This window comes from Carlito syrichta, unplaced genomic scaffold, assembly GCF_000164805.1.
Source record: "Carlito syrichta isolate Samal-C Ts95f unplaced genomic scaffold, Tarsius_syrichta-2.0.1 Scaffold296499, whole genome shotgun sequence".
NCBI lineage: Eukaryota > Metazoa > Chordata > Mammalia > Primates > Tarsiidae > Carlito > Carlito syrichta.
In genome coordinates this window covers 37,905-53,547 of record NW_007240595.1, presented here as the reverse complement: position 1 = coordinate 53,547, position 15,643 = coordinate 37,905, and the positions used below count along the sequence as shown (strand labels likewise).

General features: G+C 39.8%; 1 protein-coding gene across 3 annotated transcripts in view; it reads left to right on the top strand.

Moving 5' to 3' along the window:
* The window catches only part of ZNF143 (zinc finger protein 143), a 63,665-nt gene that overhangs the window by 19,140 nt on the left and 28,882 nt on the right, over positions 1-15,643 (top strand). For all 3 annotated transcript variants that reach the window (XM_021710649.1, XM_008054574.2, XM_021710648.1), the window contains 3 exons: positions 134-330; positions 861-935; positions 14,897-15,016. In XM_021710649.1, the coding sequence (XP_021566324.1) occupies positions 134-330; positions 861-935; positions 14,897-15,016 (392 nt within the window). The remainder of the gene's footprint in view (positions 1-133; positions 331-860; positions 936-14,896; positions 15,017-15,643) is intronic.

Genomic DNA, 15,643 nt, shown 5'->3' with positions numbered 1-15,643 from the left:
CACTCCAGTCTGGGCGACAGAGTGAAACTCCAACTCAAAAAAAAAAAAAAGTTAATTCCCCTCTTCCTTTATATGTGTAAATGTTTATCAGACTTTACCTTTAATTTAATGCCATTCTCTTCCACTCCCTCAGATAGTTATGACCAGAGTGCATTACAGGCGGTTCAATTGGAAGATGGCACCACAGCCTATATCCATCATGCAGTGCAAGTCCCTCAGTCTGATACCATCTTGGCAATTCAGGCTGATGGGACAGTGGCAGGTCTGCATACTGGGGATGCCACTATTGACCCTGACACCATCAGTGCTTTGGAACAGTATGCAGCAAAGGTACAGCATTTTACAATGTTAAGGACATCCTTAATAAAGCTTCTTTATTTTTCATGGGAAAAAAAAAACAGAAAAGCATATCTCATCAAGAAACTAGCAATTCAAAGTCAAAATCAGTCAACCTCAAAGAGATCATCATTTTTCTTAAAAAAAGAGAACTGTTGAAAGAAATATTGAAAGACAAATACGGGAATGGTGTAAAGGCGTATAGAAAAGAAATGGGTGGCAGGTAATTTACAAAAGAGATATACAAGGGTGAATGCTATAAAAGAAATAATAAAATATAGATGGAACTGCTCATGAATTAAGAAGTAGAGATTAGAGATTTAAAAAAGTAAAAATCTCAAGTTTTAAAGGGGCTACTTTTTTTTCCTGCATTGAACATAAATCACTCATGTAATTTATAAGGATATTTTTCACTTTTTATTATGGAAATTTTCAGAAATAAATGATAATTAAGCCCCATGTGCTTATTGCCCAGACTGCACCATTATCAAAACATAGAATTTTTTAAAACTTTATTCTTATAGGTGTCCATTGATGGAAGTGAAAGTGTAACAGGTACTGGAATGATTGGAGAAAATGAGCAAGAGAAAAAAATGCAGGTATGTAAAGCTACTTTTTTAATATGAGAATCACACAGAATCTCAAGGCCCTTCTGTAGATAAAAGCAAGAATAGGGAACTTACTGCGTCTCTAGGAATATCTCACCAATTCAGAAAAACAATGTATGAATTAAGCAGCAGCATTCTCAGACTCAGGTCTTAAGGTTCGTTAATAGATGCAAAGTGACACCTGAGAAATAGAAATATCACAGAAATCCAGGTAAAGCTTGTATTAGGAATTCAAAGCAGTTTTCTGGAATCCCAGGCAGTTTTGTAGACCAGGTGATCTTCTAACTTCCCCTACTCGTGGTAGTTTGTGGATTTTTTTCCTGGGGCATCATCATTACTGTTGCTAAGTAACCCTTGCTATTTTTTTCTATCTTTTAGTTTCTTCTACTTCCAACTTATTCCCTCCAGATTTCCATTTCAAATTATGGAGAGAAAGTCCAGCCTAGCTAATTATCATTGTTCTTACTGGGCAAAGCTGTTTGTACTTTGTGTACCAGACTGCTTCCTGGCATGCAGGTGGCCTGTGGGCTGGTTTCCCATGGTTCAGATGTTCATCCTGGGTGCTGTCATTGGTTGCCCTTTAAGAGGCTAAGTGACAGAGCACCAGTGCTTCAAATTATATAGTAAGCCGGGCTCGGTGGCTCAGCCTGTAATCCCGCGCTTTGGGAGGCTGAGGTGAGTGGATTGCCTGAACCCGCGGGTTCGAGACCTGCCTGGGCAGCGAGCCCTCATCTCTGCAGTAAATCAAAAAATCAACCAGGCGTGGTAGCACATGCCTGTAATTCCAGCTACTCAGAAGGCTGAGGCAGAAGGATTGCTGAAGTCCAGCAGGTTGAGGCTGCGGTGGCCAGGAGCGGCCACTGCACTCCAGTCTGGGCGACAGAGTGAAACTCCAACTCAAAAAAAAAAAAAAAAATTATGTAGTAGGTACAAAGTAGTCACAGATACATTCTTGGATATCTTTTACAATTCACAAATTCAAAATTTACTTTACTCCATACTAGTTTGAATTACTGTTTTTGTGTTTTTCAGGGGGTATGTTTGTGTGTATGTGGAGGGATATTCTTGGAGCTTACATATGATCATTATAGTATATTCTTGCTTTAACCCTACTCTTTATTTTCTCAGCAATCATCTCTCATAGTCTGCTGACTGCTCCTTACAGAGTTTTTTTTTTTGCATCAAAAGACTAATATCATAGCTAACTGCTAAAGTTATTACTTCAGGGCCACATTTTTTCCTTGAACGTTAGTACCACCACTTAATGACATTGAGTAATACTATTGGGGTTATTCCACATGTCTAATAATAGTAAATAATAAAATAGGCAGGAATCACTGAAATCAGTAGAAGAAATGTGATGCTTCTAAACATTGTTGAATGTTTACCTGCTGAAGTGGTGCTACAAAATAGCAATCATATAAACACAATTTGCAGTTCACTAAACCCATCCACTTTGAAACTATGTGATTCTTAGCAAAATTTTCAAGTCTTTGAATTCATACTTATATTTTGTGAATAAAATAATACTTTAATTTTTTTTTTTTTTTTACCATATCCGATCCACCTAAGTTAAATTCTACTAAAGTACACATATAGATCAGTGACTTGGAATGGCCCAGTAAGTTCTCTCTTACTAGTGACAATTCCATTTTAAACTAATAGGCTATCTTATTTTATTTTATTTATTTTCTTTTTGATTTAGAGTCTCACTTTGTCCCCCAGACTGGAGTGCAGTGCCATGCTCCCGGCCACCTCAGCCTCAGCCTACTGGGCTCTGGTGGTCCTTCCGCCTCAGCCTTCCAAGTAGCTGGAATTACAGGCACGTGCTACCATGCCCGGCTAATTTTTGATTTATTGTAGAGATGAGGTCTCGCCAAGTTGTCCAGGCGGGTCTCAAACCCGTGGGCTCAGGCAAGCCCGTGGGCTCAGGCAAGCCACTCACCTCGGCCTCCCAAAGTGCTGGGATTACAGGCTGAGCTTCCGAACCCAGCCCTAATAGGCTATTTTAAAGAAAAGCAGTTGTAACTGCACTTGTAATAAAGTAATACAGAAAATGGATCTTACCAAAAAATGAGTGAATTTACCATTGGGCTCCAAAATGTCATAATATATGATTACCATAAAAGCCTATTATATCAATCGGTAATTTTTGAACCCAGAAACGTAACTAGGAATTCAGAGCTGCTGAGGTCATTATCTGTAGACATACAGCCAATTGCTGTTGCTGCCAGTAGTCAAAATAGAAGATGATTGAATAGGATTCTTTTTTTTTTTTTTTGACTGCAGCTCTTTCTCCTTTGCCCTTTGTACCTTTTCCTTACAGACTAGATCTGCGCTGTCCAATATGGTAGCCACTAGCCACATGTGGCTATTGAGCACTTGAAATGTGGCTAGTCTGAATTGAGATGTGCTGTAAGTGGATTTTGAAGACTTAGTATGAAAAAAGAATGTAAACTGTCTCATAAATAATAAAATTTCTTAAATTGATTACATATTGAAATGATAATTTGGACATATTTAGTTACAATAATTACAAAAATTCATTTCACTTGTTTCTTTTTTAATGTGGTTACTAGAAAAGTTTTAATTGTGTATATGGCTTGTATTTGTGACTCAGTATATTTTTCTTCATTAGTGCTAGACCAGAACTTCATGACTTCATCATTCTCTAAAACAAGTACCATATTTAAGGTTGCAGACCCAGTACATGTTATTTTAAAATGTCAGACTATTCCCAAAAGAATCATAGCATATTTACAGAACCTGTAACTTCTGCTTGTCTCTTGGTGATCCTTCTACTTCTGGTGAGAGTTGCTTATGAAGTTGTAACTCTGGCTGACTGGCCTTTTAAGAGATTGGTAATGAAGGCAATAGATTTATAAATAGTTTTATTTCACAGCTCTAAATTTTTTTCATTGTGATGTTTACAGTGTGGAACTTTTTCTTTCACCAGTAACATGAACATTTGCCACTAAATGATCTCTGATATGAAGCCAAATTTCACAGGACAAGAAAGACCTAGAGTATCTGTAGCAGTGGTTCTCAGGTGGAGGCAGTTTTTCCCTAGGACATTTGGCAATGTGTGAAGACATTTTTGGTTGTCACAGCTGAAGGAATACTACTCACATATAATGGGTACATCTCACAAGGCATAGGACAGCACCCCACAATAAAGAGTTATCTTGCTCAAAATGTCAATAGCGCTAAACTTGAAAACACTGATCTGCCGGGCTCGATGGCTCAGCCTGTAATCCCGCGCTTTGGGAGGCTGAGGTGAGTGGATTGCCTGAGCCTGCGAGTTCAAGACCCACTTGGGCAACTTGGCGAGACCTCATCTCTACAATAAATCAAAAAAATTAGCCAGGTGTGGTAGTGCACGCCTGTAGTTCCAGCTACTTGGAAGGCTGAGGCAGAAGGATCGCCGGAGCCCAGCAGATAGAGGCTGCGGTGGCCGGGAACAGCCACTGCACTCCAGTCTGGGTGACAGAGTGAGACTCCAACTCAAAAAGAAAAAAAGAAAACACTGATCTAAAATAATCTCTTTAAGAATGCCTTAAAGAGATTATTTTAATGTTCATCTGGATACAGTGGCTCAGACCTGCAGTCTCAGTCTCTTTGGAGGTCTAAGGCAGGAGGATCCCTTGAGGCTGGGAATTTGAGTCCAGGCTGGGCAGCATAGGGAGACCCTGCTGTTCTACTCTGCTATATAATAGCTGTGTGACTTTGGACACGTTACTTAACTGCTGTATCTGAGATTTCTTATTGTTAAGTAGGAATAATAATAATCTTTGTCTTACCCATCTTATGAGGTTATGAAAACCAAATGATATTTTCATTTTATTTTATTTTTTTATTTATGTTTTTATGTTTATTTTTTATTTCTTTTGAGTTGGAGTCTTACTCTGTCGCCCAGACTGGAGTGAAGTGGCTGCTCCTGGCCACCACAGCCTCGACCTGCTGGGCTCCGGCGATCCTTACACCTCAGCCTTCCAAGTAGCTGGAACTAGAGGCACACGCTACCACGCCTGGCTCATTTTTGATTTATTGTAGAGATGAGGTTGCCCAGGCAGGTCTCGAACCCGCGGGCTCAGGCAATCCACTTACCTCAGCCTTCCAAAGGCGCAGGATTACAGGCTGAGCCACCGAGCTCAGCATATTTTTATTTTATTAATATTTTGGGTATTACATGATGTAATTTATAAGGTTTATATAGATGATAAGCATTGTTGATACTTTACATGTTTTATTAGAATATTGGGCCTTTTTCATGGTTCTCCAAGACTGTTTCATACAAAACTATTTTATTAACATTGGAGATCAAAGTTCTTTGGTTTAGCAGTGCTTTAATTAGGGCTTCAAAAGTTAGAAAGCACAGAAAGCCTATCAAACCAGCTCAAGAAAAAGAGAGAGAGATTGTAAGGATACAGAGGAACTTACAGGAAGCCAAGAATAGGAACTACTGACTGGGTCTCACAGGAAATAGAGTTGTTTGAGTAGAGACTAGTGTCACCCTTTTCTTCTCCCTTCGCCTCCCCCACCATGCATGTCTTCCCTGGCATCTCTGCTCCCTTTTCTCTGCATGCAGGCTTCCTCTGCATCTTCACTGAGTTTGCACATGGCTCATTACCACTATGCTTTCTCAGGTTCACCGCCCATGACCAACTCAAAATTTCCCTTTATTTCTTAGGTTGAATTCCAGGGAAGGATAATTTGTAGACTCAGCTTGATTTTTCAAGCCAGGCCACATAAGCCGTAGGTGGATCACTGGCTGCTGTGTAGTTGTACTGTTTTCTCTGGTCATCAGGGTTTATGGATGGGAGGGCTGATTGTCTCTGAACACGGGTTGGGCAATTACCCTGAAACCTGTTTAGTATAGGCAGTTTAAATGTGGATTACATTTTATGTTTATTTTCTCTACTTTTACCTAGCAACTAGATCTTAAGCCAAATGAGCCTTGTTTTTCTTTTACTTTTTTTTTTTTGAGTTGGAGTCTCGCTCTGTCACCCAGACTGGAGTGCAGTGGCCGCTGCCGGCCACCACAGCCTCGACCTGCTGGGCTCCGGCGATCCTTCCACCTCAGCCTTCCAAGTAGCTGGAACTACAGGCGCACGCTACCACACCCGGCTAATTTTTGACTTATTGTAGAGATGAGGTCTTGCCAAGTTGCCCTGATGTGTCTCGAACCCGCAGGCTCAGGCAATCTACTCTCCTCAGCCTCCCAAAAACGTGGGATTACAGGATGAGCCACCAAGCCCGGCTGAACCTTGTTTTTCTAAGTCTCTTTTTCTCAGTTCTGAAGGAAGGGTACTAATTAGATCAGTGATTATTAATTAGGAGCAAAGGATTTTTGTAAAATAATGTTTTTTTTGTTTTTGTTTTTTTTGAGTTGGAGTCTCACTCTGTCACCCAGACTGGACACCAGTGGCCGTTCCCGGCCACCGCAGCCTCGACCTGCTGGGCTCTGGTGACCCTTCCGCCTCAACCTTCCAAGTAGCTGGAACTACAGGCGCGCGCTACCACGCCCGGCTAATTTTTTGATTTATTGTAGTGATGAGGTCTCGCCAAGTTGCCCAGGCGGGTCTCGAACCCACCAGCTCAGGCAATCCACTCACCTCAGCCTCCCAAAACACGGGATTACTGGCTGAGCCACGGTAAAATAATATTTTAAATAGTTGGGGTTTTTTTTCTCTTTTGCTTTTTTGAGTTGGAGTCTCACTCTGTCACCCAGGCTGGAATGCAGTGGCACAACCATGGCTTACCTCAGCCTTGACCTGGGTTCAGACACTCCTTCCACCTCAGTCTCCCGAGTAGCTGGGACTACAGGCATATGCTGCCACACCCAGCTAACGTTTTGATTTGATTTTTTTTTTTTTTGGAGACAAGATCTCACTATGTTGCCTAGGCTGATCTTGAACTCCTGGACTCAAACATTCTTTCCACCTTGGCCTCCCAAAGTGCTGCAATTGCAGGTACGAGCCACCATACCTGGCTAGTTTTCTAAATTCAGAGAAGTACAAAGAAGAAAAGCCAAAATGACCCATAATCTTACTGTACATAGAGCTATTGTATAGATTTTTTAAAATAAATGTTATTATCTTTATATTTAGAAAATTCAAGTAGTATAGCTTAGTAGAAATAGAAAGTGGAGAATCTGCCACCTGATAATAATTATTGTTAGAAATCTGTTTGTTTTTGTTTTTTAATCTTCCTGGCAATGCTGATGTGTTCCATGGTTTCTTAAAAGTTTCTCTGGTGCCTTACTTCTATGATTAGTTCCTTTTTTCAAAGAGAACCTTTTCTTTTTTTTTAATTTTTTCAAGTCGTTTTCATTTTATCCTCCCCCAAGAGTATAAATTATTTATGTTATAATATACACATTTTCATATATCACATTGTAAAAGTTCTAGCCATGTGCATTAGGCCATTATAGTATGTGGGATTTTAAGTACTCAACCAGACAGTGAAATGCAATGGTTGACTCAACCCTACTGAGTCTCTTGCTCTTTGACTACAGAATCTCTGCCAGTTAACTGCCACTGGGCTGCCACTGAGCTACGGCATCCTGAAGCCTGGCAGATTATTAGCTTGAGCTCTAGAGCCAATCTGCTTCACATCTTACTTTCTAGCTTTTGATTATGGGCAGGTTACATTACTTTACCATGCTGAGTCTCGTTTTCATTTGTTAGTCATAGATAATATTTACTTCATTGGGTCACAATGGGGGACCAATTAGACAGCATATGGAAAGCACCCACCTTAGTGCATCACATAAATACAACATAAAATGATGAGTGTTAGTTAACCTTTTTATTATTGAGGTCACCTTGGATTTCAATTTTATAGATCCTGTCCTGTACCTACCACTGGGATTTGCACCTCCTTAGAGTATAACGATTCTGTATTTACCACTGGGATTTGCACCTCGTGGAATGTCAAAGTCAGAAAGGACTTAAGTTATCTGTCTAGTTTGAGGTTTTGAAACTCTATTTTGGGGGTTCCTAGGGTTTCTTTGAATTCTCTTAGGGCATAGTAAGGCTCTGAGCCACCCATACCTATGTGGGCCAGCAGCAGCAATTCCTTTATCTGTTTTACACAATAGAATACTAAGATTGTTACCTGCCAAAAGAGTTTGATTCTTTAAGAAAGAAAAAACACTACTTGTTTAGTAAAATATGTTCTTTACACAGGCAGGCAAACAGGCCCTATGTGACTTGCACAGTGTTACACAGTGAATTTATGGCAAACTAAGGTCGTCTTTTAATTCTCAAAACATGCATGAAGCATAAATAGGAAGAAGTCATTTTCTATACATGATTTTGGAAGCTGATTAGTATTTTACTGGTGTTAGCTTCTGAATTTCCCTTGAAATGTTTCCTTGTGATAATATATCAGGTTGTTGTTTCTTTGACCCTGAAGTACCTATTATAGCTTTACTCTATTAATTTAGCTTTTGAATTTTCGATTCTGTCCATTTTTGCCCCTAAAGTACCTGTAGAATCACTACTGCTTCTTTCCATAGTCATTAGCCTAGGTTTGTTTTTATCTCTTCTTTCCTTTGTATTTATGATTATACAAACTTATTTTGATATCCTTTGCTTCTCTTGTCTTTTCATTCTGTTCCCCACTGTTGTCAAAATTCTCTTTCTAAAACACAGAACTGATCCTGGCCTGCCCCCTTACTTTAAAACTTAATTTTCCTTTTGCCTTTGTTGTCTAGGCTCACTGTACAGAATAGTATCTAAAGCTCTTCCCAAAGGTGGTCCTAAACTTTCATTTCCATGTTACTCATTCTATTATATAAACATAATACTCTCGTATTAAATTTTCACTTCTTCCAGACATACTTGCAAACCTTTGATCATACTATTCCTTCTGCCTGGACAGCTCTCCTCACCCCTTTTCTTCAGCCTTCAAATTTCACCCCAGACAGTCTGCCTCACCTGTAGCTCTCCCTCCTTTTGCATTTTGCCCAATTAGAACTTTTCATGGACTTCTGTGATAGCAATTATAATAATCCTTCATTAATAGGACAGTTTCACTAGCTAGAGTGAAAGCCCTACTAAGGCAGGAACCATATTTTGTGTATTATTGTATGAAGAAGGTATTTTACTAATCATCTGTTAAATGTTTATTATTTTAGATTGTCTGTTATAAGGAGTGGTAAGGGATTGTGGGAATGGAGGAAGGAGAAAAGGATGGTTAGATTGGAAATAGATAAAAAGAAAGTAGTAGACACAAAACAGGTTTCCAAGTAGAGTAAAACACTTGGGAAATGAGAAAATAAATGTTAGCCCAGATTGGGAGATAAAGAGCTTTAAAAAGAAACATTTCCAATAAAAGGTAAGAGAATTGATTGCATTCTAGTATTCTGTACATTAAGATAAAAGCCAAAATGGCTTTTTGACTGTGCTTTCCTTAGCCTCTTGGAGGTTTTTCTAAGTACTGTATGCTGTAGGACATTACTCTTCTGGTAGTTTTCTTTTCTTTTTCCTTTTTTTTTTTTTTGAGTTGGAGTCTCACTCTGTCGCCCAGACTGGAGTGCAGTGGCTGCTCTCGGCCAGCGCAAGCTCGACCTGCTGGGCTCCGGCAATCCCTCTGCCTCAGCCTTCCAGGTTTCTTGCTAGTTGAGTGTTGCTGCAGGTACTTATCCTACTGTACTTTGTGAGAACACCTTTAAGGTAGGTCTGTTTTGGGTAATTAGTTACTAGTGGAAATAGCCCTGTTGCAAACAGCCCTTACTCACATTTCTTATAGTATGTCAAATGCTAGTGACTTCAGGTAGCTTGGAATGAGAAATTCTTTTGTTATCACCTGTCCCCATCCCACAGGCACACATTCGGAGGCCTCAATAGTTCTTCCTAAACTGGAGTTTCTGACCATTAAGTTACAACTCTGAGCTCCTGAAGCCTCCATTGTAGACATTAGAATGGGAGCAGAAACAAGTACATATTTTGAAAATTTTCCAACTTACCAATTGGGAATTCAGTATTATTTCATTGGCTTAATTAAGTTAGATGCCAAACTCCAGGTGGGTATTTCATACCAAAATTGAAGCTTTTTTTTTTTTTTTTTTTTTTTGAGGCAGAGTCTCACTCTGTCACCTAGGCTGGAGTGCAGCAGCACCCTCACGGCTACCCCAGTCTCAACCTGCTGGACTCAGGCGATCCTTCCGCTTCAGCCTTCCAAGTAGCTAGAACCACAGGCATGTACCACCATGCCCGGCCAATTTTTTTATTTATTACAGAGATGAGGTCTCACCGAGTGGCCCAGGCTGGTCTTGAACCCTTGAGCTCAGGCAGTCCTCTCGCCTCTGCCTCCCAAAGTGCTGAGATTACAGGTGTGAGCCGCTGCACTCTGTCTAGAATTGAAGTTTCTAATAATTAGACCTAGGAAGAAGCAATGCAGGAACAGAAGATTCAGATGTTAGTCTCTTTGGAATAATTTGCTGTCACTACCTTATTTGAAGGCGTTGAGCTGTTGGCCTTACTTTGTCAGATGTGGAGAGGTGGTAAATAACTCTCACTTCCATGGTGCTTTTAGAGGGAAGATATGAGACTAGCAAGAACTACCCTTATCTCCTGATTTGAAGTTTCATTTCCAATTAAAATCTGCCCTTAGAATTCATATAAAGCCTGATACCAGTTGTATGAAAATGAAACTCTACATTTTATTTATTTATTTATTTATTTTTTATTTATTTATTTTTTTGAGTTGGAGTCTCACTCTGTCACCCAGACTGGAGTGCAGTGGCTGCTCCCGGCCACCGCAGCCTCGACCTGCTGGGCTCCAGCGATCCTTCCGCCTCAGCCTTCCAAGTAGCTGGAACTACAGGCGTGCACTACCACGCCCGGCTAGTTTTTTATTTATTGTAGAGATGAGGTCTTGCCAAGTTGCTATTTATTTATTTTCGAGTCGGAGTTTTACTCAGGCTGGAGTACAGTGGCACGATCACGTCTACCACAGCCTCAACCTTTTGGGCTTAGGCGAAACTTCCACCTCAACCTCCCGAGTAGCTAGGACTACAGTTGGTCACCACCATACCTGGCTAATTATTTGATTTTTTGTAAGGATGACATCTTGCCATGTTGCCCAGTCTGGTCTTGAACTCCTGGACTTAGGCAATCTTCTCACCTCAGCCTCCCAATGTGCTGGGATTACAAGTGTGAGATACCATGCCTGACTGAAACTCTACATGCTAATATATGTGTATTTAAAAATTACTGAATGGGAACACACCAAGATGTTAACAGTTTTTCCTGAATGGCAGAATTACAGCCCACTTGAACTTTTTATTCTTCACTATGATATCCAAATTCCTCTAATGTACTTGTATTACTGTTATAATACATGGAAAATTAATGATAATGAAGTATTTAAAATAATAGCTAGTTTTAAAAGGATTCATAGAGGCTCTTGTGTTTTCTTGAGAAATAAACAGAAACTTTTTTTTTTTTTTTTTTGAGTTGGAGTCTTACTCTGTCCCCCAGACTGTAGTGCAGTGGCCGCTCCCAGCCACCGCAGCCTCGACTTGCTGGGCTCCGGCGATCCTTCCGCCTCAGACTTCCAAGTAGCTGGAACTACAGGCACGCGCTACTACACCCAGCTAATTTTTGATTTATTGTAGAGATGAGGTCTCGCCAAGTTGCACAGGCGGGTCTCCAACCCGCGGGCTCAGGCAATTCACTCACCTCAGCCTCCCAAAGGTGCGGGATTACAGGCTGAGCCACCGAACCCGGCTAACAGAAACTTTCTTATTCCAATTATCCTTTATTTCCTTTTTTATAGTTTTATTAAGATATATTTCACATACAGTAATCCCAGCTACTTGAGGAGCTGAAGCAGGAGAATCCCTTGAATCCAGGAGTCCAGGAGTTGGAGTCCAGCTTGGGCAACATAGCGAGATCATATCTCTAAAATATATAAATACTTATATGTAAATATATATATTTTTTAAATTTTTTTATTTTTTATTTTTATTTTTTTGAGTTGGAGTCTCACTCTGTTGACCAGGCTGGAGTACAGTGGCATGCTCACAGCCACCACAGCTTCAACCTGCTGGGCTCAGGTGATTCTTCTGCCTCAGCCTTCCAAGTAGCTGGAACTACAGGCACTTGCCACCATGCCCGATTACTTTTTGAAAATGTATTGTAGAGATAAGGTCTTACCAAGTTGCCCAGGCTGGTCTCGAACCCATGGGCTCAGGCAGTCCTCTCACCTTGGCCTCCCAAAGTGCTGGGATTATAGGTGTGAGCCACCATGCCTGGCCCAATATATATATTCTTGAATCAGGCTCTTACTGTGTCACCCAGACTGGAGTGCAGTGGCACAATCACAGCTCACCGCAGCCTCATCCTCTTGGTCTCCCTCAGCGTCCCGAATAGCTGAGACTACAGGTAAGGGCCACCATGCCCAGCTAATTTTTTGATTTTTTTTGTAGAGATGTCTCACTGTGTTGCCTAGGTTGGTCTCAAACTCCTGGGCTCAAGCAATCTTCCTGACTGGGCCTCCCAAAGTGCTGGGATTACAGTCATGAGCCACTGCACCTGGACAATATATTTTATATACTATAGAATTCATCTATGTGGAATGTGTACAGCTCAGTGATTTTTTTTTAGTAAATTCACAAATTTGAGCAACTATCATCATAATCATAATTTTAGAACTTTTAAACACCCATAAAAAGACTTACTTCCATCTTAGTGGTATGAATCCGTTTATAAATCCTGTCACATTTTTGGTGTGACTATAGCACTATGAGTTATGAAGGCATATAAGATACAGTCCTTGACTTCAAGGAGCTGTTAGACTACTGGGGAAGAGAAGGAAATATAAATATCTTTAAAAATAAGACAGTTGGCTCAATTGTCATGCCAGTGATACAAGCTAAATGTTACAGGTTTGCTAAGGAATTGAAGAATCAGCTCTGTTTGGAATGATGAGAACAAGCCTCATAGAGGTAGGGAGATGTGGAATTATATCATTATTTGTATAGACACTTTTCAGTCTGTAAGCATTTCCCTTTTGCCCACTGGGAATTATGCATACTTTTATATAAATATTTTATCAACATAGGCCTATCTTTATTCAGAAAATCGTGGTCTGCAACATTTGATGGGTTTACTACAGTACCCAGGCATAGCTAAATAAATAGTGTAATTTAGCAATTATATTGAGATCTACTGCTCATTTAGTTGATCTATAGTTACAAGGAAAAGTCAAAGACTTCCTATTATCATCTAATGCAGGGTCCTTCTCAGTCAGTCCCCTGACCCTCTTCCTGGCCTCTGTAGCTCCTCCATTCTCTCCCGTTAATCATTTAAAGATGTGTTTTACGGTATGTACCTAGGTCATTACCCAGAATGATAAGGACCTGACCCATTCCTAGAGTTTAGACAGTTCTTTCCCAAAAGAGCAGAATTACTTTTAAAAGCTATTGTATAGCTGGGCTCGGTGGCTCAGCCTGTAATCCCACGCCTTTGGGAGGCTGAGGTGAGTGGATTGCCTAAGCCTGCGGGTTCGAGACCCGCCTGGGCAACTTGGCAAGACCTCATCTCTACAATAAGTCAAAAATGAGCCGGGCGTGGTAGCGCGCGCCTGTAGTTCCAGCTATTTGGAAGGCTGAGGCGGAAGGATCGCCGGAGCCCAGCAGGTCGAGGCTGCAGTGGCTGGGAGCAGCCACTGCACTCCCGTCTGGGCGACAGAGTGAGACTCCAACTCAAAAAAAAAAACTATTTTATCACACACACTATATAAGAAATAAGTTTTGAAATATATCTACACCAGAAAACATTTTATTTAATATAAATATATCATATAAATGAACTAAATGTATTAAGTCCTAATTTTGTGCAGATTAAAAATATCTGGGTTTTTTTAGATGGAGGAAACATTATTTTAGAATCTAAATAGTAATGTAAACAAAAATAATATTTATCAGTTCTCACTCAAGAAATCAGATTCTGTAAAGCATATTCATTTCCTTAAGAATAGGGATAAAAAGCACCAATTAAAAAATATATTCATGAAATTTTTATTTACTAAAACCTTCATGTTGATCTGCAAGTGGTAGTGTGTGTCAGAATCTTTCATGGATATAAGACATTTCTCTTTTACAGGAACCAAAGGGATTCTAACAGCTCTTTGGAAAAAAACCATTAGGGTCATCTGCTTAATTTTTTAATGCTTTTATTTTTAGATTTCTCTTTTAGTCTGTAGTGTCTGTAACTAGTACCTCCTCAGATATGATTACCTTTGCTCCATTATTTGGGAATTTTTACAATATAAAAAAGCCTCTGGCAAGAATCATTTTTGAGCCATATATGACAGTCTGCAGAAATAGGATATTGCAGCACTGTCAGTGCATGGCCCACAGAGTCCTTCTTCAGTTTTTATGGTATCTTGATTTCTAAAATGGGTGGTCATCTTTAAAAAGCCTTTAAAGTCAGTGCTATTGTTTGAATTCTTGTGGTATTACATCCCAGATAAATGATCTTCTAGTGAATATAAGTTCCCACTGGGATCATATGAATTGTAATGTTTCCTACAGGTGACTCAAATGATCTAATCCCCTCTTTTTCATTGCTCTTGATGTTGAAAATGCTTTTGACATTGCATTTAGGACACATATCCTAAAATATTTAGAGATAGAGATATAGTCTCTTGAGAATGTCAAGGAATACCTGCTACTTGGGTTGATTTTCTAAAGTGGGAACAGATCTGTGAGCTCCAGCTGTGTGCTTGTGGCTCGGCTTATGACTACTGTACTTGCAGAGCTGCTGACTTCAGCCATGGAACGAATAAACCTGAATGACTCAGAGTGACAGAATCTTAGTCAAGGGATGACCTGAGTTTTGAAACCCACATTGCAGTTTTATTTTTTTATTCTGGAAATAGTAATTTTATCTATCTTATTTCTGTAGGAATAAAATAATACTTTTTGTTTTATCTAGATTGTTTTACAAGGACATGCAGCAAGAGTAACTGCTAAATCTCAACAGAGCGGAGAGAAGGCATTTCGATGTGAATACGATGGATGTGGAAAACTATATACAACAGCTCATCATCTCAAGGTATATATGAAGAAATGTTGTATCTAGTTATGGGAATATCTAGGACATGAAATGCTCACATATATTTGTATCATTCAAACACTGCTGTTTTCTACCACTTGCTAAGATACTGTCACTTGCTCACACTCCTGCATAGATATAGCAGAGGCTATGCAAACTCTAGACATTGTCCGTTTTTTGAGGCCTTGGACTATGTTTTGCTCATCTCTGTGTTCCTAATGTCCAGAATACTGCCTGGCACATGGTTAGGTGCTCTGTATGTTTTAACACAGTTTGTCAGTTATTAAATTTATGTAATCATGTGAGAGAGAGATATAATCACTTCACAGTGATTTGCTGAAATCTAGCAAAAGTTTGTGTTAATTTATCTTTTAACCATTTGGGCTAAGTATTTTTATTTTAAATCGCTGCTAAACATAACAGAACATACCATGACTCGTAATAATAATAATAGCTAAGATTTTTTTTTTTAATCAGCTTCTTGCTCTGTTACCCAGGTTGAAGTCCAGTGGGACAGTCATGGCACACTGCAGCCTAGCCTCCTAAGTAACTGTGACTATAGGCACATGCCCAGCTTATTTTTTTGAGTTTTTTGTAGAGATAAGATCTTTTTTTTTTTTTTTTTGA